Here is a 27,525-nt window from a genome sequence, read left to right on the forward strand (position 1 = left end):
ATAAATTTTATTTTATTTTTTTTATGTTTATTTTTGAGAGAGAGAGAGAGAGAGGGAGAGAGAGAGAGAGAGAGACAGACAGACCATGAGCAGGGCAGAGGCAGAGAGAAGGAGACTCAGAATCTGAAGCAGGCTCCAGACACCGAGGAGTCAGCCCAGAACCTGACGCGGGGCTTGAACCCATGACCTGAGTTCATGACCTGAGCTGAAGCTGGCCGCTCGACTGACTGAGCCACCCAAGCACCCCACACATTTTATTATTTTTAAAACGTTCTCAGTAACATATTTACACCAGCAGGTAATTCAAAACATGCATGTAATTAGTTCAACACCAAGGTTTCCTAAGGGACATTTTCTCTTACTTTGTTTTATTCCTGTGATTTGCCCATAGTTCCGTGTTTCTTTGCACACACTATAATTTTTTGTTGGCAACTAAGTGTGGCGAATGTTACTATCAAACAAAAGCAAATTCTGATTTGGTAAGAAGACACCTTATTTAAAGAGACCGGTGCAATATGGAGAACATTCTGATTGTAGAAATCTGAAAGTATCTCAGTCAGAGAGTGGCTTTTCTTTTATTGGGAGGGTAAGCAAGATTAGTAAAAACTTTTTCAGGGGAAATGAGCAAGCAAAGAAAGTGAGCATGTGGCATGATGGGCTGTGTGTCTCAGCTCTTACTTGGGGTGACTTCTTAATAGGGGGAATAATCTGTATTTTAGTGCTTACTCATGGGTAAGCCTGAAATTAGGGGTGTGTGGAACGGAAAGAAGGCTGACTAAACTTTGGTCAAGAGAAGGCAGTGAGTAAGAAATGCGCAGTTGTGAGTACTGAACTGTGGATACCAGAATCTTTCCCCCACTAGCTAGGGTTCTTGCTGCTTGTGATAGATTATAGTTGTTTGTTCAGTTAACTTTTTATGGTTTCTTTATGGAGAGCTGTTTTGCAAAAATAATATATACTTTGTATGGTCTTGGAAGTCATCTGTTTTAGATAATGATATGAAAGATACTTCCTTGAAAGCTGGGAGTGACAAAAACAAAAACCAAACTCAGTCTTTACAAGTGGGTTTCATTTAGGGAACTCCGTTAACGCTTGGCTAGGCCATTTAAAACTTGCCTTAGCGCATACTTCCTCCTTGAACACAGCAAGATGTAAAACCTTAGGATCTTTAAGGTCTTTTCTGAGCATATCCTGCTCTTACATATGTCTGGGCTTCTGGATTCTCTGGTATACCTGGGGGCTTTTCAAAGCTCTGTTCCGTCTATCTTTCTTCTCCAACCTTCTCATTTTTAGGTTGTTTGCCTTACCTGTTATTCTTAGCCCAGAATGGTGGCTGTGGCTGTTACTACAGCTTTGGCACTCGGAGGCTATACCAGCCCAAGGGAGTTCGTTTTGAGAGTAGCAGAATAAAGGCTCCTTTGGAGCCACTGTATGGGTCAAAACCCATCATCAGTGCTCTTAAGAACAAGGTTTCTATTAGCCACTCTGCCACCGGCAGACGACACCAGGAATGCTAGCCGCTTTCAAGCTGTGGTTAGTGTATGTTAGGCAGGTAATTATAAAGTCACTCTGTCCTCTTACAGATATGCAGTAGCTGCTTTCTTCATTTAGCCCTCCCCTGGTGGGTGTGTTGATTATATTCCAGACTTCTAAGGAAAAAAAAAAAAAAAAAAAAAGGGAATTTGGACAGTTTTGGGGAGCTTAATCATTGCCTTAGTGTAGGAATGGTTTTATGGAAAACCTGCCTCATTATTTTCAGTCATGTCCCTCCCTCTTGCATAAGCTTAATTTTGTAAGGTGGTGGTATCCAGATAACACACTTAGTTAATTTTTTTTTTTTTTTTAACTTGGTTAGGTGAAATAGCTCCTAATGAATTATCTATAGTTAGCATACAATTGTGATTGTCTCGAGTTATCTGTAGACTATCTAGAATTGATACATAATCGTATAATTGACAGTGCAAATGACAGACCTTGCTTCAGGGACGCTTGTTGTTTATGTAAAGTAGAGTTTAAAGTAATGTCCCAAATAAATTCCTTTTCCTCCTTTTTCTTCTTACCTCTCCTTTTCCCCATGGTCCCAATATGATTATAAGTACCTTTCAGATAATCAAATGGGTGTGACTGTATTTAAAACATCTAAAGCATATACCAATTTAACGTTAGTATTCAGCAGCATTAAAGAGAGTAGATACAGATACTAGGTGACCTTTAGTATCCATTCAGACCCAGAGATTATACTTTTGTGGTTTTATCCATGTCCTAGTTGAATTTATGTTGGTAGTTACGACCGTGTAAATTCTGCTCTTTGATGGAAAAGATTTACCAGATAACCAATGTGGTCTCCCTGTGCTACCACAATACTTTTGTTAATGTTTATGGTCTTGGGAATTGATTTTAATTCTGTTTCCAGAATGCCCCTCCCGTCTTCCCACTTTCCACCGCTTAACCTGCTGTAAGCAATATTTACTTGTTATGATGACATTTTTTTCTACTTCTGTAAGGTAGACTGGTGTGGTGGGGAATAAGAGCTTCTAGAATTTATGCCATAGAACATCATGTCTTCTTTAAAAAATGTTGTTGTGTTAACATGTGGTAAGAGAAAAAAATTTCTGAAACCTGTGGGTATATTATCCTGCAGAAGGAACTCCCCACTTATGATTAAGTAGTGTGCTGAGATGGGGAGATTGTTCTGGATTATTTGGGTAGGTGGGCTCGGTGTAAACACAAGCATCCTTATAATAGGAAAACAGGAGTGTGAGACTCAGAGAAGGAGATGTGGGCAGGTATCAGAGAGAGATCTGAGGAATCTGCTGCAGACTTTGAAGGTGGAGAAAGGAGTGGTCTCTAGAACTTGGAAAAGGTGTGAAAACAATCTCCTTGAGAGCCTCGAGAAGGAGGCCTGAGAGCTTCTGATCTTCATAACTGTAAGATGATAAATGTGAATTTTTAATGCATTAGGTTGATAGTAACTTGTTAACAACAGTAATAAGAAGCTAACATAGCATGCATCTTACAGAATTCCTCATTCACAAATTATTACAGTAGTTCCGCAGTGGGCCAGCAGTTTATATTCATCATAGCAAATTTTCTCACAACTCTATAAGGTAGGTACTGTCCATCCAGTTTACAGATGAGGTAACAAGTGTTTAGCTCTCACCATGGCTGCACAGGATGTGGTAAGTGCTATGTTAAAATATCGGGCTCTTTTGGCTCTAAGACCATTATCTGTTCCATATGTCTCATGCTCTCTCTTATTAGCACAGTCCTCAGTTGTTAAGGGTACAAAGGGCAAAGCCTTCTTGCTGAGTGTGAGCAAATGTTGGTGGCAAGTAAATGAGTAATAGTTTTACTAAATGAAAATAAATGTAATTAAGGGTGGGATGTGATTAGGAAGTGTCAGAAATCTCGTGAGATCTAGAGACCAGGTGGATTGTGAACCGTCTAGGCTTCATACCTGTGGTTTCACTCATTTGAGCCCCACCTGGACGTTAGATACAGATTTGGAGGTATGGGTGCACTGGAATTCTCGGAAAAAGCACCTCAAAGTGTAACTTAGGTAAATTACAGGTTGACCATTGTTTGAAGTGTGAAGTAGAGAGACCCATTCATTGTAAGTTCTGTTGAAGAAAGTCCACAATTGTGTGTTAACAAATGCTAAAGTGGTCTGGGACAGTAGGACAAATAAAAAAAGCATTGATGTTTCAAAATGGCATGATGATTGGTCCACATGGAGCTGGAGAAAGGTGGCTTCAGAAAATTGGGACACAGATGATGCACTTGGCTAACCCATAAGAGTAGAGGACCATCTTATATTTTAGGACTCTCTGGCTTTAAAGATGCTAGTTGTGTGACTCAACCCCTGCCACTCTGCAAAATAGGTCAGGTCCAAGCATATTTCAGTGGACGTTAAAATCTTTGGATTCCTGATTATTTGGCTGCCGATATCAATGTAGATTTGTACCTGTATCTCTCAGAGTACAAATAGTCATTGAATTATATATAGTTAGAGCTAGAAGTGGTTTTTAGCTCATCGTAGTTTTATAGACAAAACAGCCACAGGTATGAAATCTGAAATATATAACCCTCTGTGATTGTTTTAAAAGGCAAAGTACTTAGTCTAATATATACTGTCATTTTAGAATTCGTCTATAAGGAGTCTACTAGTATGTATACTACTAGCATGGAGATTATAAAACTAGAAACTCTGTACGACCCTTTTCATAACAGACCGTTTGCCAAACTATTTTGGTCAATTTTGGCTTCTTCAGTGCTGCAGAAAATTAGATTTCTTCATCCCTATATTTAGCACTTATATTTCTTCTCCCAGATGCTTTGCCTGCCAGCAGGAAGTATTTGTAGTAACTCCTACGAAGTTATTTTGTCCATGTATTATTGCCTACCAGAGCTCAATTACCACTTTCAGAAGAACTTACTCTTCAGAATGTGATAGGTCATAATGATAATGCATTTTTATTTGTCCATATCTTTGGTTCTTGTACACGGACAGACTTCTTAAAATTGCTCATCACCGAGACTGTTCATTATACCTGCCTGGAAAGGATTTCTGAGTATTGAATGAGGGGTTATACCACTGTTCCAGATGGTTTAATCAGAGCAGTGAAGAGCAAGGGGAAATGCTTAGGATTCACTTTTCCTCACCTCCTATTTGGATTATCCTGGCTTGGTAATGCCAGTCACTTAAAAAATAAATATAACTTACTTACAAGTTACAGTTGACCAAGAAGGAAGTGGTTGGTCCTGTTGTCCCACGTAGTGCCAGGGCATTTTCCCTAAAATTGGATTTGCCAGATCATTTGTAAGGTACAAATTCTTCTTAGATTATGTTTTTATTCCTGCCATCTTCTTGTGTGTGTCCTTATTTACACCTGAGGGCGGCAGTTCTTCATTTCTTCGGCCTAAGAAGTTATCTAAATATTACTTAATTTTATTTTTAAAACTCCTTAAAAAGCACCAAGGACTCCAGTTTGGAGTCTACAGTGCTACCAAAAATTTTAATGGGTCCTGTGAAAACCCAATGCTGTATTACATGGTTCAGATGGATCCCATACCTTTCAGTCATCTCGTAATGCATTGTCATGTGGTCACTGACGTACATTCTTCTTCCAAATGTTGTTATCCAATATTAGGCAATCATACTTGCTGATATCATTATCCCTCTCAGCAGAAAAGCCATTATGTACTGGGAAGCTGCTGGAGTCATGGTGACCGACTGAAATTATCCAAAATTCTGATTTGCGTTTGAAAGTTTGAAGTCTTCCCATTGCGACAAATTCTGTTGTTTATCCTGACGGGCTTATTTCATTCATTTTCTAGAAAATATCGGGCAGATACCCAAATCTGAAAAATCATGGTAACTAGAAACTGTGGAGGGCCAGAGATTTTACTTTACTTGCAAACTGATAACTTGGCAGTATTTTATGAATACGGGGAGAAACCTCGAGACAAAAGAAGAGTTTTTTACAATTGCATTTACCTGAGGGCCCGCATGCACGCACCTGTCTCCTGAGCCTGGTGGTGTAAAGAGAAGCAGATGATGTTTGCATTTCAGAAGAGTAATGCTAGGTTTAGGGGATCTGACTCGTTAATAATGGGCAGTGTGGTGGGAGGAACAGTGCCTGCTCAAGGACGCCCATGTCTTCAGCAGGACTCATGAATGACCTCATTGTCCAAAGGGACTTGGCAAAGATGCGGCGGCATAGATGAGGATATTGAGGGAGTCTTCGGATGGGCCCAGTGAAACTGCTAGGATCCTTGCAAAGGAAAGACGGGGAGAGGAGTCGGTGGTGAGGTGGCGGGGGTGGGGGGAGGGGGGCGGGAGGAGGCATTATGTATGAGGCTTAACTTGCTATTACTGGCTTTGAACATGCAAAAAAGGGCCACGAGCCAAAGAACACAGGTAGCCCCCAGAAAAGACAAGGGAATGGATTCTCCCACAGAGCCTCAAGAAGGGATATAAGATAATAAATGAGCCACTGAGTTTGTGGCCCTTTGTTACAGCAGCAACTGGAAACATAGGCAGTAAGCAAATCTGCCCATTGCTTTAGAAGTCAATGCCATTCTTATTTTTTTCCCCCAGGGCATCCTTGAAAAGATAGTCTGAAACAAAGACAGGAGGTGTGTCGTGTCTCTGCCCACAAGAGAGGCAGAAACACTGTCATAGGCTCTGGTGAATCTTCTGTTGGGTGCCCATTGGCCACACTTGTTCAGTCTGACCAGCATAGCCCAGGACCAGATTTTTCCAGTCTGTCTCATAGGATACTATCAACAGGACTCCAAGCATGAGGAAGAGCCCAAGTGGCAGGATTAACTTCGACCCTGCCCTGCTGTAACTGGCTGAGGAAGTCTCACAGACCGTCAGAAAGCCAGATGGCTTTCTTCCGTGGGGCCCGGTGTTGACCTTTCCACTGGCCTGAGGCATGGCAAGATACACTCACAAGTGGTCCGCAAGAAAGAGGTCTAGGGCAATTTTGTCATCATTAATAACTCTGGCCAGGGAGTTGAGACTCCCTTGAAGCCATTCGTTGATCATTTCAACTAAATTTGTGGACAGATTTCAGACTGCCTTTGGTTCGTGAATGACTTCCATTGTGGGGATAAAACTACCTGCGCTGTGGGCATAAACCCACCTACGTGTGGAGTTAGTTGTTCTCGGGTGGGTTCCTGCAAGGAACCAAAGCTAGCGTCATTTTGGAGAGCACTTCACAGTTGTCTGAGGGCTACATGAGTACTAGTGGTATTTAAACACTTCAACACTTGATGATCTGTTATGACTTAAACACTTGGTGATCCATTATGACCACCGCTAAGACAGACGACGCTTGAGGGACACAAATTAGTGCACAACTTCCATGAAAGACGAGGCACACATGGTACCTTTGGAAAGAAAGTGTTGTTTATGATTTTGGAGCTTCCCAGGGAGGACTTCAATCAGTGTCCCCAAGTGGCACAAGTTCAGAGTGCTTGACAGCATAACTCCCTAGAGAGCCGGTGAGTCTTAGAGTTTGCAGGTAAGTAATTGAATTATATCCCCTTTTTGAATGGCCTGCCTGAGGCCAGTCCATGCAGTTTGTCCTTCTGTCCATGACATCGGGAGGGTGGCATTTTTCTGCCCCTGGAATGAGCTGGTGATGCCTAAGAGGAATGAAGGCAGGGCAGACACTCAGTGAGGTACACATGTATTTTATTTGGGAGGTGCAGGTTCGGGGACATCCCCTGCTAGCTACATCCATTTAAATTGCAGTCAAATTGTCATGAGCTGTCTGGCTGGAAGGCACATTCAGCAGTGTGTCCAGTCCAAGGGGCTCTTCCTTCCCCCCCACCCCCAGCACCCCTTCGCCTAACCCGTTCCTGCCTCAGTGCGTACATTTTGGTAACTGCCGCAAAAATATCTCCGGTATTTCCAGGAGATACATCTTTACCTTTTGTCCGGTCATCCCCTACTTGTGGCAGTCCTTTTGTCCAGAAAGGTTAGGTACTTCAGGGCTGAGGTAAGTTGTATAAACGGCACAGAGATGCATTCTCTCCTCTTTGACCGGTGTGGACTATCACCCTAGGGATATCCCTTGGGCATTGTACTCAACAATGTACGCCATCATCCTTGTGATCTAGGACCATGTCAGTCCCACAAGAGACTCCAGGTAGCTGATGCAACGTTTGAGTCCTCTAGGCCCCATTTGGTACCTGGAGGGTGTTCCCCCTGGGTGACTCGGTTTTACTGTCGGGGGAATGAGGCAAGCATCAGCCCAAGAATGCTATGGTCAGGATTCTTTGAATTTCTTCTGCCGCATTGGCCCCGATGATGATTACCCGGGAGGAGACAGAGGGGATGATCCCTTTCTGGGGGCAGCTGCATTCACTGGCCCAACTCGCATTTCCAAGGTGTGTAGATAAGGACAAGGTGGGGAGGTAATATTAGGAACCCAGCATGGAGCCCATTGTGGGGCTTGCACTCATGACCCTGAGATGAAGAAGACCTGCGCTGAGACCAGGAAGTTGGAGGCTTAACTGACTGAGCTACCCTGGCACCTGTTGGGAATCTTGTTGAGATGGCTTTTGAGGGGCAGTCCTAACTCCCAGTAATACTACGTGCCTATGGATGATGGGGGAACGTGGGTGGTACAAGGGGTACCTGGACTGTCGCTGCATTCTTAGTGGGTCTTTGATAAGAGGTGTGCCACTGTCAGATCACAGGTCATCTGTAGGAGGTGATCACAGGATCGATTAGGGCAAGGGCTTCGTTGCTGTGGTGAGAGTCAGCTGATCAGAGTGGAGTGGCAACCCCACAACCTGAAAAGGAGGTAGCCGTGGGGTACCCGAGACCAGTAGCCCTGGCAATAGTTCAAAGGTCAGCGGTACTCAAACTTCCAGCAGGAGGTACACTCAGTGCCCTGTGTGCTGTGGCCTTCCCAATCTGGAGACAACTGGGTCAACTCTCAGCCTGTGTCACAAGCCTAGCATACAGTGGTAACGTCTGCATCAGAAACAGAATGTTTTACTTTGTGCCCAGTCTACGATGGTGGTGTACATGTTGCCATGATCCGTGCAGTCAGTGAGCGTAATTCAGCCTGTAGCAAAGGCGGCAGTCCGGGTGGTGCAGGCTTGATCCGCAGCTTGCTTTCACTCTCACCATGGGCATCTACGTGAATAACCCAGATGATTCATTTAGTGGGTTTGATTGATTTCCCCATTTCGTGGTGCTAAAGAGGAGGTCCTTAATCTACCAGTCTGTCTTTTTTTTCTAAGTTGAAGACCAAGTAGTGAGCCGTAACAAGTCTTACCGGGGAGAGATAAGGTATAGGCCAGAGCAGCAGAGCAGCAGGAGTTACCTTGAATTCACTCCGCCTAACGCAGCAGCCATGTCCATTCTTGGTTCTTCATAATTTGTGCTGAGGCAAAACAGCGAGCACAGCCAGCTGCGGCCATTCGGCTTCATTGTAACCAGGTCACCGGGTAAACTGGAGATTTGGAGAGGAAACCGGAATTTGGAGAGCCCCTCTGAATCCCACTGGCCCAGTGGCTTTGCTTCAGGCAACAGACCTCCAGAATGACAGCGAACACTTCTTTGTGTAAAGTAGAGGTGGGACTTGGCTGACTAAGTCCTCGAGTCGGCCATTTCAGTTTGTTACATGAAACCTGTTGGGCTTTTCCTACATTGTTAGTCTTAAAAACTGAGTTCACCCACCCCGAAAGGAGAATATCAGGCCAGAGGGTCAGGAGAGCATCTTGGAATAAGTCTTCAGCGTTTGCAGGAGCCCAGGGACAAGATAATTGGTGCTTTTCCAAAGGATGCACCGGGTATGTGAGGTAGGCTTGCCCATTGCTTGCCTTATCACAGAGACTTGTAACATAAAGGAGTCATTAGGATTTGTGGACGCCAAAAGCACTTATTTGTGGGTTTCCCAAATGACAGAATCCCCACGGGCAGCATATTACACTTTATATCCGATGTATACATGTATTTGTGGAGTAATCTGAAGCATACATTCAGAATTAGGGCAGCGCAGTAACAGTACATTGAATAAGCCCATGGCTGATTGTCTCACTTCCTTGATCTGTGAAGTGTGCCCCAAATGCCATCGGTGGAACAGACTCAGATGGGGGCAGTGACTTCAGTAGCTGTTTCCAAACAGAGACATAAAAGTTTGAGTCCCTCTGTTGTCCACGGTACACCAGCATGCTGGGATGCATGCGTATGGCCTTTGGCTTCCATTGGGGGATGGGGAATCCTTACTCCCGACCCTAGCCATCCTCCTCCTTAAGGTGGCTAAAGTCAGGGTACACAGGAAGAAATCAGAGGACGTGAAGAGGGAGAGGGTGGCCCCACATCAGTACACAAGACATGTTTCCACTTGCTTTTGAACGGCGTAGGCAGGCTGTTGATAACTTTGCTTTCACACGTTAGCTCTCACTTCTACATGAAGGCCAGACGGATGCCAGAACTTTTGAAAAGCCTATATCATCATCTCATTTCCCAGTTTCTCTCTCCTCTAGCTTTTCTCTCTCTCTCGCTTCCTTTTTCCTGATTGTTGTTCCATACACCCAGCCGCTGAAGTCAATACTTGTGGCTGGGATGTTTGTATCCAGAGCATCCTGGGAAGCTACCTCAGTCTTGGGACAGCTCTCCCCAAAGTAAAACAGAGGCAAACCTACGTACACGGTTCTCAGAGACCTGCCAGAAAGGGTTGACTGGGACCACGATCCTTTGAAAATAATGTCTGCGTTGTTCCCTCTGGCACTAAGAGTGTGGGCTGCCGCCTCCATGGTCACTGTTGACGTAGGGTATAGGGAATGGTTGGTGGGAAGTTTAAAATCCCACAGTGCTCTCTCCTGCTGCAAGACAGCTGCTTTTTCATTCGCTCAGCCTTCCGTTTGGGTTATAAGTTTTATTTTGTGTTTGTGTTGTAAGTTTTGAGAAGGTCCCAGAGTTCTGCAGAAGTTGATTCTGGTGGTTTCTGCCAGCATGTTACTTGCTGGGGGGACAGAGCCTCGGGGTTTTCTATTCTACCATTATGGTCGTCCTTCCCAACTCTTTGCCTCCTTTGATTCTAACTGGCATTGCTATTTTGCAAACAACTGTGAAAGGAGGGGGGAAAAAAACTGTGAAATGATGATGGGCCCACTGATTGTACCACATACGAAAAGTACACAGTATGTTTAGACATGAGCAATGTAGGATGGAAAACTGTATTCTTATGCACTGCATAGTTCCCCTTCCTTCACTACAATTGATTTAGCCCCTTCCATGGCCCTTTTTAAAATTTCTTTTTCCCCCTCTTCATTCTTTCTAGCTTGTGAGTGGCACGATGGATGAATCTAGAATTTGCAGGCTAGGCGTAAAAGCAGATAGGTTGTGTGACTCTCAGTCGAACGATACTCTTCAGCACCAAGACTCAAATTGTGCTGGCGCAAGTAGCAGGCATTCCTTGCAAGAGGATGAAGACAGTAACTTTATAAGAAAGAACAGGAATTTGGTGAACCCAGTGTACTGCACGCAAGAGTCAAGAATGGAGCCTCCTGGGCCAGATGGTGGAAGAGATCCTTCTGATGATCAGCAAGATGCACAGTGCAACAGGAACAAAGGAAAAACCTTAGGTAATAATTTCTGCTCAGTGCTTGGACATTTTCACATGCTACTCATTTTACCTAGCCTTTCTGCAGCACAGGTAATGACAGAACATAGTCTGTTTTAAGTCTGTCTTAAGATGTGGTTAGGTGAAAACACACCTCTGTGTTCTTGGAACAGGTTGGCAGTTATAATCAGGATGAGAATATGACGAGGTAGGAAGCCTGGTCATAGGAATCACATTATTTCTCTGCAAATAATCAAGAATTGTTTTTTGGGGGAAAAAGTTTGTGGCCTTTGGGCAGCAGTGCTGTTGTTTTGCCCCGTATTTAACCCTTTAAATGAATGGAGTGGAGTGGAGTGGAAATCTGACCAGTAATTACTGCGAGACCTCTGTATGTGCTCAGTTTATTTAAAAGACTCTTCACTAAAATTTGGAAACGGTATATGTTTTCTGTGGCTTAGAAGGCAGGCTCACAAGAATGCTTTTCAGGGTGTGCTTTCTCCCTCCTGCTCTGTTAGTTTGACAGGTTAGGGCTTAGAATGTGGTATGTTACATTTGAGGAATAAAGTCTAAAACGCCTACTTGGCCTTACGGGTTGCTTCTCAATTTTTAAAATTCCTACTGTACGTAACGTTTACGTGGTTTGATTTGCATGAGTTCTGTACCTGCCTGTAACTTGGAATTTTTAAAAATCCGCTTTTGAGCACCCTGTAGGACTTTAACATTACAGGAATATGAGAAGGATTTAAAATTCCTCGCCAACAAGACAGCTGTCTTCAGAACCCATCACTCCGCCAATGTGTGTAAATTATAGCTTCAGGTTAAAATTGTTAAATAGTTTTAGATGGTTACAGTTTAAAACCTTCATAAAATTAGAGTTTACATGGACGGTTACTTCTTACACATTCGGTAATTGTATTCCCTCTGTATTTGTCCTTGAACAGACTGAGAAATGGTTTCACTACGGAAATTGTGTGTGCTGTCATAGCAGAGTATTTTTTGAAGTCAGCCTGTTCCTCCTCCTCTTTCCCATGCATAGTTGTTTGTAAAATATTAAAGTTATTTAACTTAAGTTATTAAATTTAAGACAACTATTAAAGTTGTCTTCAGATTTTTAAAATGAAACGTCCTACATACAAGAGGGAACAATTCAGAAAATAAAAAGGTACCTACCCGCAGGGTACAGAATGAGGCGTATCACTTAGTTTGAAGCACCCTTTGCTTGCCCCCACTTACCTCAGCTACCGCTTCTCCCTGGCACAGTTATTCTTCTCTGTTAAAAAAAAAAATTTTTTTTTAACGTTTATTTATTTTTGACAGAGAGAGAGAGAGAGAGAGACAGAGCATGAGCAGGGGAGGGGCAGAGAGAGAGGGAGACACAGAATCCCAAGCAGGCTCCAGGCTCTGAGCTGTCAGCACAGAGCCCGACGCGGGGCTCGAACTCACGGACCGCGAGATCATGACCTGAGCCGAAGTCAGACGCTCAACCGACTGAGCCACCCAGGCGCCCCATCCCTGGCACAGTTATTAAAGTATCCTTGTAAAACTCCCCAAGGAAAGAGCTATTTTTTTTTTTCACTTCTTTTTCTTGGCCCTAATCTTGATTAGCACCCAGAGTATCCTTGGTAAATCACCAGGAAACAGTCATTAAGTCACATTGGTCACTGGAAAAGGTGTGTGTCCCTGTGGATTATGTGCGCTTTAGGTAGTCTTAAACTTCCTTGAATACTTGTAGTTGGCTAGCAGAAAGCTTTTGAAGACATTCCTACCCTTTGTGGAATGTCTTAATTTGGAACCAGTGGCTAAGTTAGAGTACTTACACTTTCATTCAGTGGTGTTCTTACAGTGTCAGTGCCAAATAGCTGACCACTAGTAGTGTTAGTTATTAAGTGAAGCGATGTGGGGCAGGGAGGAGGCTGACCCCTTCTAATCAAGAATTTGAAAATAGTTTCACTGATTTACTGGTGAGCCTGTATCTAATGTCCCCTTAAATCATAATCTGGATAGCTGAACATAATTTTTATGTAGAATTGACAGATTGGATTAATTTTATCCTTCTGGTACTTTTTTTTCCTCCATTCCTTTTGGACCATCAGGAAAAGAAGTGTTACTATTGATGCAAGCCTTAAACACTCTTTCAACTCCAGAGGAGAAGCTGGCAGCTCTCTGTAAGACATATGCTGATCTTGTGAGTATTAAGGGTGCAAAGCCCGTATAAAATATAACGAAAGGTGCATGTGCCTGATAAGCTTATGAGATGTAATTTTGATATGGTTTTAAATGTAAAGTTGTTTTTCATTACAAAATTGAGGGTAAGAATCTAATTCCTTGAGACTTAGGTTGATTGTATGGCCTCATTTTATGGTATGCTTAGATACAGCATTTTACTAGTCTCTGGGATGTGGAATAGCTTTCCTAAAACTCAGTCAGCTCTGGCATTCCTAGGTCAGCATTTCCCTCATACGTTTAGATGCCTGACAGTTGTGAGGATATGATTTTCTATATGTAGATTAAGAAATTGTAGAACCTGAAACACGGTTAGATTCAAAAGTGTTTAACCATTTGACTGAAGCTGAGTGTTGTGAAGTAGTGTAGTAAAACAGTACTATTTCTCAGGAAAATATTTCCTTAGCATCCACTATATGCCAGGCACTGTATTTTTATTTTTATTGTTATTTTTTTAATTTTCTATTTTTATTGCATCTTCCAAAGAAACTGACTTGAATAAAGAGTTTGTTCTGGTCTGTGGCCCATGTTATTTCAAGTAGCATTCACCTTGGGTATATGGAAACATTCTCAACAAGGAAACCCTGCCATCAGTTTAAAAGTGAAGAATGCAGGGGGGGGGGGGCGGGGGGGGCGGCGGTGCACCTGGGTGGCTCAGTCGGTTGGGCGTCTGACTTCAGCTCAGGTCATGATCTCACGGTCCGTGGGTTCGAGCCCCACGTCGGGCTCTGTGCTGACAGCTCAGAGCCTGGAGTCTGCCTCGGGTTCTATGTCTCCCCCTCCCTCTGTCCCTCCCATGCTCGTGCTATGTCTCTGTCTCTGTCTGTTTCTCACTAATACATACATGTTAAAAAAAAAAAAGTTAAAAAAAAGTGAAGAATGGGATAGGACATTTTGAAGAATCGTGGCAGGAATGTTTTAGAAGTGTTGGTTCCAAGGTAAATGCGGCAATTCTCGTGGGTTGTGAAGTGTCTATGTGAATTACCAGTGATGAATTTTGTCCATTCACATCTGTTTGAAAGCATCTGCTCCGTAGCATACACGTTACTCTTTTCTGAATAACTGACTCTAAGTATAGAGCTGGAACAGTTGTACTTACTACCGCTCCAAGTGGCACAAGTATACCCCACTTAGCAACCTGGCACCTTCTGAAAATTGTGGAGAAGCAGGAATGGCCTAGAGCGTCTCTGAATGGCCTACACACGGTCCAGATGCAAAGATGGCAGCAATCAGAGTTGTTGGGGATTGCCACGTCAGGAAAGGCAAGAGCTACACATCTGCTCTGGGAAACAGCCAGATGGAAGCTTCTGCTTCTGGTCCTACAGAACTGCATATATTTGCGTATTTTAAAATGTGTTACCTGGGGCTGTACTCCAATTAGTACAGATCTCAGTGCTCACTGAGATCCGCCTACATTGGGACCCCAACAGGTCTTGGCACACTGAACATGTGTGTTTATGAAGGGTAAAATAGGCCATTGACAATCCTGAAGGTTTGAGAGACAACCAAGACCTAGGGCATTGCTGAACTCCGCGGTTCCTCTTACCCAAGGCATCCCCTCAAAACTGGGAGGGGTGACTGCCTCAACTGTTGCATAGAAACAGACACAGGGAGTCTGGAAAAATGAAGAAAGAGTGGAGTGTGTTCCAACAGAAACACCAAGATACAACCTCGGGAAAACAAACAAACAAACAAACAAACAAACAAAGCCTTAATGAAACAGAACAGGTAATTTCTCTGTTAAGTGTCCCAAGTGGTGGTCATGAAGGTGCTCACCAAACCTGAGAGAAGAATGGATGAGAACAGTGAGCGCTTTAACAAAGAGATCGAAAATACAAAAGAAAAGAAAAAAGAAAAAAAGCCAAAGAGAAGTGGTCGAGCAGTGGAATACAATTAACTGAACTGAAAAATACACCAGAGAGTTTCAACAGCAGACCAAGTGAGGTAGAAGAAAGGGTCGGTAAACTTTTTGGCAAAAGCAGTGGAGCTCACCATCAGAGAGCAAAGAGAAAATGGGAAAAAAGTGAAGATAGCTAAAGGGACTTACAGGACAACATCAAGTGGAGAACCAAGTGAGAAAGAGGAAGAAAATTTACTTAAAAAATAGCTGAAAACCCCCCCTAACCCGGGGAAGGAAACAGACCTTGAGATCCAGGAAGCACAGACCTTGAGATTCAGGAAGCACAGTTCCAAATATTATGAACCCAAAGACATCCACACTGAGACACACTGTACTTAAAACGTTAAAAGTTGAAGACAAAGATTATTATAAAGCAGCAAGGGAACAAAACCAAAACCAAAACCAAACCAACCCAATTTACATACAAGGGAACCCTGTTAGCCTATCAGCAGGTATTTCAGCAGAAACTCTGCAGGCCAGAGTCAGTGACATGATATACTCAAAGCTCTGAAAGGAAACAAACAGAACACTTGTGACTAACTAAGAATACCCACCAGGCTAACGCTGTTATTCAGAAGTGAAGGAGAGGTAAAGGATATCCTGGAGACGTGAAATCTAAAACTGTAAAAGGAAGTCCTTCAGACTGAAAAGAAAGGACACCAATCAGCAACACAACGTGGAAGTGTAAATCATACTGCTCACGGTGAAAGGCTATAAAGGCAGGGGCTTCATCACTTCAAACCTCGTTTGAAAGTTAAAAGGGAAAAGTGGTAAAACTAACCATAACTACAATAATCACGGAGAGAACACACACGATAGAAGGTTTTTTTTTTGAATGTGCCATAACATCCCGAAACATGAGCAAAGAATTAAAATGTAGAGCTTTAGAATGCATCCTAACTTAAGTTGTTACAACACAAAATAGACACACACACACACACACACACGCGCGCACACACACACACACACACACACGATGTCATGCGGGAGCCTCTTGGTAATCACAAGACAAAAATCTGTGGTAGATAACCAAAAGACGTTGAGAAAGGAATGTAAGCATACCACTTAAGAAACTCCTCAAACCCCAGAGAGCTGGACAAGAGGAAAAGAAACAGAGTAACTGCAAAACAGCCGGCAGCGAGTACAGACCTATCCATGACTACTCCAAGTGTAAAAGGACTAAATTGTGTAATCAAAAAAACATAGTGATTGAATGGACTTGGAAAACAACAGTCATCTATATGCTGCCTGTGAGAGAATGACTTACGATGGAAGGATGCACACAGACCACAAGTGAAGGTATGGGAAAAGACATCCCATGCTTATGAAAACCAGAACAAAGCTGGGGTACCTATGGTCACATCAGACAAAATAACCTGACAAATAAAAACTGTGTAAGAACAAAGAAGGGCATATCATAATGAAAAATCCGTCAGTCCAGCAGAGGACCTAACATGTTTATATATCTATGGACCCAACATAGGAGCGCCCACATAGAGAACACAAACATTAACAGACCTAAAGGGAGAAATAGATACGTATACAATGACAGTAGGGGGCTTTCACACCCTATTTACATCGATGGACCAATCATCCAGACAGAAAATCAGTAAGGGAATATTGACCTTAAACAACACAATAGAACAGGCAGACTTAAAAGCTATATACAGAACATTGCATCCCAAAGCAACAGAACACACCTTCTTTCAAGTGCTCAAGGAACTTTCTCCACAATAGATCCCATTAGGCCACAGCCTTGCCAATATTTGTTGTTTTCTGTTTGTGTAATAAGAGCCATCGTAATGGTTGTGAGACGGTGTCTTACTCGGTGGTTTTGTTTGCTTTCTGTAATGATTAGTGATAGTGTGCATCTCTTATGTGCTTATTGGCGATGTGTTGGTCAGCTCTGGAGACATGTCTATTCAGGTCTTTTGCCCATCTTTAAATTGGGTTGTTATTTTGTTCTTGTGCTTTAGGAACTGCCTATAAGTTGTGGATGTTAATATCTTATGATACGTAATTTCACCATACTTTCTTCTGTTCTGTCACTTGCCTTTTCACTCCCTTAATGGTATTCTCTGATGCACAACATATTCAATTTTCATGAAGTCAAGCTATTTTTTTTTTCCCTTTCTGTGCTTTTGGCGTCAGTCCAAGAATCCCTGTCAACTACAATGGCATGAAGCATTTCCCCAAGTTTTCTTCTAAGACATTTACAGGTTTAGGTCTGACATGTAAATCGGGATCCATTTTTTTTTCCACCAAGAGACATTTGGGATATAGGTTTTAAGATTTTTCCAAATACTTGCCCCTTGGTTTTCTCTTTCTTTTCTTTTCTTCTCTTTGCTTGGCTTGGCTTGGCTTGGCTTGGCTTGGCTTGGCTTGGCTTTTCTTCTCTTTTCTCTTCTTTTTTTTTTTTCTTCTTTCATTTTTTTCTTTTCTCTCTCTCTCCCCTTCCTTCCTCCCTCCCTCCCTGCTCCCTCCCTCCCTCCTCCCTCCTTCCCTTCTTTCTTTCTTCCCTCCCTGCCTGCCTCCCTCCCTCCCTCCCTCCCTCCTTCCCTACCCCTGTCCCTCCCTCCCTCCCTCCCTCCCTCCCTCCCTCCCTCCCTCCCTCCCTCCCTTCCTCCCTTCCTTCCAGTCCTCCTCCGTTCCTTCTTTCCTTGCTTCCTTCTCTCTCCCTTCTTTCATTTCTGCCTTGCTTCCTTTTATCTTTGTTTCCATCTTTCTTCCCTTCCCTTCTCTCCCCTCCCCTCCCCTCCTGTCCCCTACCTCCGCCCTGTCCACTCCCCTCCCCTACCTTTCCTTCCCTTCTTTCTCCCATGGCTTCCCTTCTTTCCTCCCTCCCTTCTTTCTCTCTCTTCTTTCTTTCCTTCCTCCCTCCCTCCCGTCTTCCCTCCCTCCCTCCCTCCCTCCCTCCCTGCCTCCCTCCCTGCCTCCCTCCTTTCCTTCTTTCTTTCTCAAAATTTGTGTGTGGTTGCAACATGGGATTCAGGTGTACAACATAGCGAATTTGACACATTTATACATCAGGTTATGCTCACCACAAGTGTGCCAGGATAGCTCCATCTATCCCATTACATCGCTATTACAACATCACTAGCTCCATCTGTCCCATTACATCGCTGTTACATCATTGACTGTGCTCCGAATACTGTGCCTTTGATTCTTGAGACTGACTCGTTCCGTAACTGGAGGCCTGTATCTCCCACTCCCTTCCACCCATTTTGTCCATTCTGCCGCTTCCTCCCCTCTGGCAACCATCAGTTTCTTCTCTGTGTATGGGTCTGATTCTGCATTTTCTTTGCTTATTTCATTGTTTTATTTTTGATTCCCCTTAGGAGTGAAATCATTTCTATTTGCCTTTCTCAGTCTGACTTCTTGTCAGTTAGCAGTACACCCTCCAGGTCCCACCATGTTGTTGCAGATGGCACGATCTCTTCCTTTTCTGTAATTTTGCATTGTGCAGGTGCATGTTTTTCTTATCCATTTGTCTTAGGTTGCTCTCATAAACAGTGTGGCCAGAAACATCGGGGGACATGTATCTTTTCGGATTAAGGTTTCATTTTCTTTCTTTGGAGGTAAATACCTCCAAAAGGTCGTGGAATTACCAACTCACATGGTAATCCTGTTTTTAATGTGTTTGAGGAAGCTCCATACTCTTTCCAAAGAGTATGACTGTACCAGTTTGGATTCCCACCAGCACTGCAAGAGTGTTCTTTTCCTCCATGTTCTTACCAACACATGTCGTTTCTTATGTTTTGGATTTTAGCCTTTGGGACACGTATCAGCCCCTAATCTCGTTGTGTTGATTTTCACTTCCTTGAAGATGAGTGAGTTTGAACATCTTCTCATGTGTCTGTTGGCCATCTGCGTGTGTTTTTTGGGGAAAAAAGAACATCTGAACAAGCACTCTGCCCATTTTTGAATGCATAATTGCAGGGGGAGGGTTGGTGTTGAGTTGTGTCAGTTCTTAGCCCTTCTGATACCCTATGCCTTTTGGATGGAGCATTTAGTCCATTTGTATTCAAAATGATTGTCGAAAGATACGATTTTAGTGCCATCGTGTTAACGTGTAGAGTTGGTGTTTCAGGTGACCTGGTCCTTTGCCGTGTTTGTTGCTCAGGACTTTTATCTTCTTTTTTTAATCTCCCACTCAGGGGGTCCCCTTAACATTTTCTGCCTGGTAGTTTAGGGGTCACGAACTGCTTTGGTTTTTGTCTGTCTGGGAAAGTCTTTAACCCTCCTTCTATTCTGAGTGACAGCCTTGCTGGTGCTCGATAAAGAATTCCCGGTTGCACATTTTTCCCATTCGGCACCGTGAGTATTTCCTGTTTCTCTCCTCAGACCTGCCAGGTTTCTGAGGACAGGTCTGCTGCTAACTTCAAGCCTTGTAGGTTAAGGACCTTTTTCATCCCTAGCTGTTTTCAGAATTTGTTGTCTCTTTTTTTTAACTTTTATTTAAAGTCAAGTTACAGAGAGGGTCACAATGGATTCAGGCGTACAATTTAGTGATCCATCCCTTCTCTGTAACACCCAGGTGTACTCATCCCAACAAGTGTCCTCCTTAATGTCCATCACGCGTTTAGTCCATCCCCCGTGCTCCTCCCTCGAGTAATCCTTAGTTGCTTCTGTGTATTTAAGAGTCTCTTATGTGTCCCCCTTCTGTTTTTACCTTCTTTTTCCTTGCCTTCCACTACGTCCATCTGTTTTGTTTCTTGGATTCCACATATGAGTGAAGTTGTGTGGTATTTGTCTGTCTCTGACTGACTTATTTCGCTTAGCGTAATACACTCCACTTCCATCCACGTTGTTGGAAATGGCAGGATTTCATTCTTTCTGACTGCCAAGTAATATTCCACTGCGTAAATACGCTACCTCTTCTTTATCCATTCATCAGTCAAAAGACTGCTGGGCTCTTTCCCTAGATGGGCAGTTGTTGAGAGTGCTGCTGCTATAAACATTTGGGTGCATCTGCGCCTTCGAAACAGCATTTTTCAGGGTAATGCTGGCCTCATGGAATGAATTTGGAAGTTTTCCTTCCGTTCCTACTTTTTGGAACCGCTTTGAAAGAAGAGGTATTAACCCTTCTTTAACTGTTTGGTAGAATTCCTCTGGGAAGCCATCCGGCCCTGGAATGTTTTTGTTGTGAGAGCTTTGACTACGATTCAGTTTCCTTACTGGTTATGGGTCTGTTCAAATTGTCTATATCTTCGGTTTCAGTTTTGGTAGTTTACATGCTTCTAGGAGTCTGTCCATTTTTTCCAGATTGCCCAGTTTGTTGGCATATCACTGCTCATAATATTCTCTTATCATTGTTTGTATTTCTGAAGTACTGATGGTCATCTCTCTTATTTTTATTCCTGATTTTATTTTTTGAGTCCTTTCCTTTTTATTTTTTATTTTTGTCTAGGGTTTATTAGTTTTGTTAGTTCTTTGAGGGAACCAGCTCCTAGTTTCGTTGATCTGTTCTACTGGTCCGTTGATCAGTCGATGTCATTGATTTCTGCTCTAATCTGTATCATTTGCCTTCTTCCTCTGGTTTTGGGCTTTATTCACCGTTCTTTTTTCCAGCGCCTTCGGGGCCAAGTTTTGATTGTGTGTTTGGGGACTTTCTTGCTTCTCGAGATACGCCTGATTTGCGAACCTCTTAGGTCTGCCTTTGCTGCCTCCCAAAGGCTTTGGACTGCCGTGTTTTCATTTTCATTGGCTTCCCTGTATTTCTTTATCGTTTCGTAAATTTCTTGGTTAACCCATTTGTTCTTTAGTAGGATATTCTTTAACCTCCATCTTTCTGAGGGCTGTCCAACTTGTTTCTTGTGGTTGATTACAAGTTTCATAGCCTTGTGGTCTGAAAGTATGGATGGCATGAGCTCGATCTTTTTTGCACATGTTGAGGGCTGACTTGAGACCCAGTGTGTGATCTATTCTGGAGAATGTTCCAGGTGCACTCAAGAAGAATGTGTATTCTTCTGCTTTAGGATGAAATGTTCTGAATATATCTGCTAAGTCCATCTGGTCCAGCCTGTCATTCAAAGCCATTGTATCCTTGCTGATTTTGTGTTTAGATGATCTGTCCATTGTTGTAGTGGGGTATTTAAGTCCCCTACAGTTATGGTATTAGTATCCATGATTTTCTTTGTTTGTTCTTAATTGGCTTACATGTTTGAGTGGTCCCACTTGGAGACGTAACTATTTACGATTGCTGGATCTTCTTGATGGATAGACCCCTTAATTATTTGGTCTGATTAGTTTGTCTGATACAGGTGTGGCCACTCCAGCATTCTGTTGATGTCCAGTAGCACGATAGGTGGTTCTCTATCCCCTCATTGTCAATCTGCAAGTGTCTTTAGTCTAAAATGAGAGTTGTGTAGGCAGCATTTGGATGGACCTTGTTTTGAAATCCGTTCTGATGCCCTGGGTCTTTTGATTGGAGCATTGGGCCCATTTACCTTTAGAGTGGTTACCTTTACCTTTTGATTGGAGCATTGGGTCCATTACCTTTAGACATGAATTTAGTGCCATTGTGGAGGTGGTCTTTTTGGTGAAATTCTCTTGCCCTTTCTAGGTTTTGGTTGCTTTTGATCTGTTTTGTGGTTTGTTTGTTTGTTTGTTTGTTTGTTTTCTTTTACATTCTGTTCTGTTCTGTTCCGTTTTGTTTCTTTCTACACTCACAGAGTCCTCCTAGAGACTCCTTGCAGGGCCTGTTTAGTGGCCACAGATTCCTTTAGTTTTGGCTTGTCTGGAATACTCTATCCCTCCTTCCATTCTGAATGACAGCAGTTCTGGATAAAGCATTCTTGGTTGCGTGATTTTTCTGATTCAGCACGGTGAAAGTATCCTGCCTCTCCTTTATAGCTGGCCGAGTTCCTGTGGACAGATATGCTGTAAGCCTGGCCTGCTTCCTCGTGTAGGTGAAGAACTGTTTTTGTCACTGCTGTTTCCATTATTCTTTCCTTGTCTGTGTGTTTTGTGAATTTGACTATGATATGCCTTGGAGTTGGTTATTTTGCATTGAATCTAATGGGAGTTCTCTGTGCTCCTTGACTTTGATGTCTGTGTCCTTCCCCGGATTAGGAAAGTTGTCTGCTACAATTTGCTCACATAAACCTTCTGCCCCTTGTTTTCTCTATTCCTCCTCTTGAACTTCTAGGATATGAATGTCCTTCCTCTTTCACAAGTGGTTGAGTCACCTAAGTCTTGTATCGTGATCTTTTGCATTTGTTTCCTACCTCTTTTGCTGCTCCATTATTTTCCATAGTCTTACGGTCTATATCACTGAATTGCTGCTCTGCTTTCTCCATCCTTGCCGTCAAGACAGCCATTCCTGATTGCATCTCGGTATAGGATTTTTCATTTTGGCCTGATTAGCTTTTAGTTCTTTTATCTCTGCAGAAAGTGTTCCTCTGGTGTCTTCTGTGCTGTTTGCAACCCCAGCTAGTAGTCTTATAATTGTGGTTTTGAATTCTAGTTCAGACATCTTACATGTATCTGTGCTGATTACGTCTTAGGTGTCATTTCTTCTCGTTTCATTTTGGGTGAATTCCTCCATCTTGTCATGTTGGAGGGAGAAATAAATTAATAACTTAAAGAGTTAAAAGTAAAATATTAAAAACAAAACAAAAATATCATTTAAAGGAAGCTAGATCCTAGGTATGCATCTGTCTGCATGTTAAGAGATGCTTGATATTAAAGGGACTAAAGAGAAAGGAAACAGAGCTTAAAAAATGAACACATTAAAAAGAATTTAAATAGTAAAGTCGAATAAAACCGTTAAAGAAAACAAAATAAATTTTTTAAACTTGAAAAATTAAAAAAAAAAGTTGTTCCTTCTGAGTGCAAGAAAAAGGAACCAACATAACAAAAGAGAACAGAACACATCAGAAAAACAGAAGCAAAGAGAATGAACAGATGAAGAAGCGTACGGAATGAAATCCGAGTGGGGTTGCCTCCACTTTTCCCTAGAACTGAAATTTTGCAGTACGCTGTAGTCCACAGGCTTGACAGGTGGAGGGATTTGTTCTGGTCTTCTGGGAGATGTGTCTGGAGGACACAGGTTGGTCAGGCTCGGGGCGGGGGTGGACTTTGTTTTCCGCTGGGTGGCGCTGCTTAGCTCACTAGCGTTGATGAGTGTGTGTGGGAGGGGGCGCACGCTAGAGAAGAAAATGACTTCACTCAGCTAGCTCTCCAGTCTCTGGAATGGGAATTTTGTACCCTCACGTGAGGAAGCACCCCTCCTTTGTCTCAGGCCTCTGTCCACTCCCTGCATCCACACTGTCTGTGTCCAGGCTGTCCGCCGGCCAGGCAGCACTTCCCTCCAGAGTTGGATCTCCGATGGGACTGTGTCTCAGAACCCCAGGCTTCAGAGATTGCCCCGGATTGGACACACGCCAGTTATCTGGGAGCAATGGGCAGGTGACGACTTGTCCCAGAAAACAGTTGTGCGCCAGCACACCCTCAAAGGTTCGGATCACAGCACGCAGCTGGGGCCAGGTTTCTCTGCACTCTGGCGTCTTTGTCTCAATGCCAGCAAATGAGGCAGCTCTCCTGGGCCTGTGGGGTCTTTTCCCGTGGGGAGGCCAGAGGCCATATGGCCTCTACCAGATTCTCTCCACGCAGGGAAATTGCTTCTCCCCATGTGGCACGTGGACCCCGCAGGCCACGCTGCCTGCTCCTGGGAGATTCTCCCTACTTTGTCACCAGAGCACCACCAGGCACTGAGCTCTGAAACGTCAGACTCGTGCTCCGCTGTTAACACAATCCTGTGCTGTTGAAATGCTCTCCTTTCCCCCCATCAGTGGTGATAGGGAGCAGATTTCTTGTCCAGTCCTCTTTGAGTGTTTTCACCCTTTTCTCTCTCCCTCTCTCCAGCTACTTTCAGGGAGAGTTCTCTTCTTGCACGCTCCCGATGTCCCACACTCTCCCCCTTTTCTCTTTCCCTCTCTGCTCTCTCTCTGCCAAAATGGCTCCCTGCCCTCCATGGCTTTTCTCTACCCCGGTTTACTTCTTCGCACCACAGACCTGCCAAGTTCTGAGGCTCAAGGTGTGCAGATTGTTTCATTAATCCTCAGACCAATTTTCCCAGGTGTTTACAATGGTTTGATGCTGATCTGTCTGCATTTCAGGGATGAGACAAACTCAGGGTCTCCATGCTGCCCTGCCATCTTAACTCCTCTCTGCCAGAATGCTCTCTTTATCCCTATATTTTGCAAGTTTCCCTATGATACGTCATGGTGTTGACCTGCTTTTGTTGATTCTGAGGGGAGTTCTCTGTGCCTTTTGGACTTGAATGCCTGTTTCCTTCCCCAGTAAATAAGTAGTTGCCAGGCACGGATGGACAGGGTGGGGTGTCAGCGGGTCCTGCCTCCACTGGCAGTGGCAGTACTGCTCTCTGAAGTCCCACCCACCGTGTTGGTGCTGGAGGGGAAATGGCGCCACTGCAACCTCTCCTCCCTCCACTGGGGACTCTCACATCCCCCGCTGTGAGAACAGTGAGGCCCTCACAGAAGAGTGAGGCCAGGCAGCACGGGGATCATGACCTGGGCCAGAATCAGAGTTGGTCGCTCCACGGACTAACTCACCCAGGCACCCCTGTCTTGCTGATTTTAACACTTTTTCTCTGTCCCTATTTTTTTGTATCTCTAATTACAGTACGTCTTGGAGTTGTCCTACTTTTGTTAATTTTGATGGGAGTTCTGTCGTGGACGCGCTGTCTTTTCCCTATCACTGAATGTGATGTTTTGTTTCCTCAAATAAATGTTCTCTCCTCCTTTTTCTCTCTTCTTCTGGGACTCCTAGTATATGAATGTTATTACATTTGATGGAGTCACTGAGTTCCCTAAATCTGTCACCACAATTCTTCTTTCTCTCTCTCCTCTGTCACCTTCTTTAGTTTCCATAACTCTATCTTCCGTATCACTTGTTCATCCGTCTGCTTCTTCCGGCCTTGTGGTCCTTCCATCTAGCCTGTTATGAAGCTGTTATTTTATTTTTTCATTTCTGAATGATTGTGTTATAACTGCTTTATCAAGGTGGCCTCCCTGATGTCCTCCTCCCTTCTACTAAAAGTTCTAAAAGAAATTGTTAATGTTTGTTTGTTTATTTATATATTTACTTACTTACTTACTTACTTATTTCCTTCTTTATTTGAGAGAGAGAGAGAGAGAGAGAGAGCATGATCAAGGGAGGGGCAGAGAGAGAGGGAGACACAGAGTCCAGGGCAGGCTCCACGCTCTGAGCTGTCAGCACAGAGCCCGACGTCGGGCTGGAACTCACAGAGCACGAGATCATCACGTGAGCCGAAGTTGGACGTTTGACCGACTGAGCCACCCAGGCTCCCCTGATGTCTTCCATTGTTCTCTCAAGTCCAGCCAGTATCCTTATGGTTGTTGCTTTAAATTCTCCACCAGGCATGTTACTTACATCTGCTGGGGTTCGATCTCTGGCTGTGACCTTATCTTGTTGTTTCTTGGGGGATGAATTCCTTCTTCTTGGCACTTTGTCTAGGTCTCTGTCTTCTTCTCTGTGTTAGAAAAGCCTGATATGTTTCCTGTGCCCACAGTGCCCACGGTGCCCACACAGTGAGACTAAAGGCTTTATGAAGAACCAGTCATACAGTGTGCAGGACTTCATGCTTCAGGGAATGTCTGTGGTGTATGCTTGGTGTGCTCTGCTGCTCTGCTGTGGCTGCTCTATCCCTCAGGCCAGTCATCTGCAGATGCTCTCTTTACCTGCAGTGGACAGTGTTGGGTCCTTGGCCAGAGTGGGGTAAGTTTTTAAGCAGGCATGGTAAAAGAGACCTGATGCTAGTTCCACTAGAACTGAAGTCCTGCACAACTCAATGGTCGGTACACGTGGGGCGTGGGGGATGTGTGCTGGTCTTCTGGGGGAGGCGCCCCCTGCACTGGCTTCTATGCACAGAAGCGGTGCCAGCAGAGTGCAGGGGGGCAGGACTCGGTGTTAGCAGGTCAGGCATCCACTGTGTGGGCACTGTGCTATTTACTGAAGTGGCTTATGGTGGGGGCGGGGGGACAGAAATGGGACCTAGCCAGGTCCCTTGTTTCTGGAGAGAGGAGTTCATGCTTATGCTCTCAGGGAAGTCCCCCCGAAGAAGAGTGAATACTTTCCCCTCGTGTGTCTAGGTGTCTTTCAGATTGCTGTTTTCTGTCTATTCCGCGTTACTTGCCGGCCCAGAGGAGCACAGTGCATTTGGGGTTTACCCCAGCCAGCTCTGCTGACTTCTAAACTTCCAAACTTCAGGGTCCTGGTGTTGGGGAGATTGGCACCGGTCCTCTGGGAAAGGTTCTCGCTGTGCTGCGACAGATGCAGGTTTGGTACAGAAGGGCAGTCACACCAGAGCACAAGGGTGTGGGATTTGGAGCAAGCCTGCTGTGCAGTGTTGTGGTTAGCTGCCCTGAGGATGTGTCTCTGCACCTCCGCTCAGGAGCAGAGGAAATGGTGCCCACCAGCTCCTCTGTCTCCACAGAGGCAATGCCACGCCTCACAGATGTGTTCCAAAACAAACCAGCAGTCTCTCCCTGCCCACTGAGGTGATCCTTAGAACATGCCATCTGCCCAGAAGTTGTTTGCCTGTCTTCTCTCCAGGAGTAGGGCACCGTCCTCAGATCTCCATCCCAGCTATCCTGGGGACCTGTGAAACTCCAGGCTTTGAACCCCACTGTTTACAAAAGCTCACAAAATTCACCCCCTCTCGTTGTGGAGTGAGTGCCTTTGGGGAAATGTTCCTGTGTCTTCCCCTGAGTGGGCCTCTTTCTCACCCTTCTTTGTGACTAGGGTTCTCTGCACTCTGCAGCACCTGCAGTCTGTTTCCCTCCCGAACCATGTCTCTGCACTTCTTACCTTTCTTCGTGTGGCCTCTTGTCTCTCTCTACTTGTGGAGTTTGTTTCTGTCAGTCCTCAGGTCATTTTCGTGGGTACTCAGAATGATTTGATGGTTATCTAGCTGTGTTCGAGGGACAAAGCAAGCCTAGGGTCCTCCTACCACACCTCCGTCTTAGCTCCTCTAGGGTGGGTTTTTTTTTTTTTTCCCTTTTCTTTTCTGTTTGAGTGAACTTCCATAACATTGTTGGGGAGGAAGGAATTCCATGTCCCCTTCAAGATCCTTCTAGCTGGACTGTGAATCAGATTGATACGAGGAGAGTAACAGGAAAAAACATCAAATTCAATTTCATATACATGGGGACTCCACACCAACACAAAATTGAAAGACTGGATATATGTGACATACATCATTCTGCACTAAGGAGAAGCAGGTAGGAGTCTGGGCTTTCAAAGGGAAGGTGTGCAAATCAC

At 44.1% G+C, this 27,525-nt stretch overlaps 1 protein-coding gene across 1 annotated transcript; it reads left to right on the forward strand.

The window, feature by feature from the left end:
* Positions 1 to 206: 206 nt before the first annotated feature.
* LOC145714932 (putative gamma-taxilin 2) lies at positions 207 to 27,525 on the forward strand. Its single transcript, XM_081794466.1, has 5 exons — positions 207 to 298; positions 10,812 to 11,115; positions 13,187 to 13,278; positions 25,745 to 25,980; positions 26,355 to 27,525. Exons 2-5 carry the CDS (start codon positions 10,827 to 10,829, stop codon positions 26,455 to 26,457), a joined length of 720 nt encoding a protein of 239 aa, XP_081650592.1. The 5' UTR covers positions 207 to 298; positions 10,812 to 10,826; the 3' UTR covers positions 26,458 to 27,525.

Source organism: Panthera onca, chromosome Y, assembly GCF_046562875.1.
Source record: "Panthera onca isolate mPanOnc1 chromosome Y, mPanOnc1 haplotype 2, whole genome shotgun sequence".
NCBI classification, from domain to species: Eukaryota; Metazoa; Chordata; class Mammalia; order Carnivora; family Felidae; genus Panthera; species Panthera onca.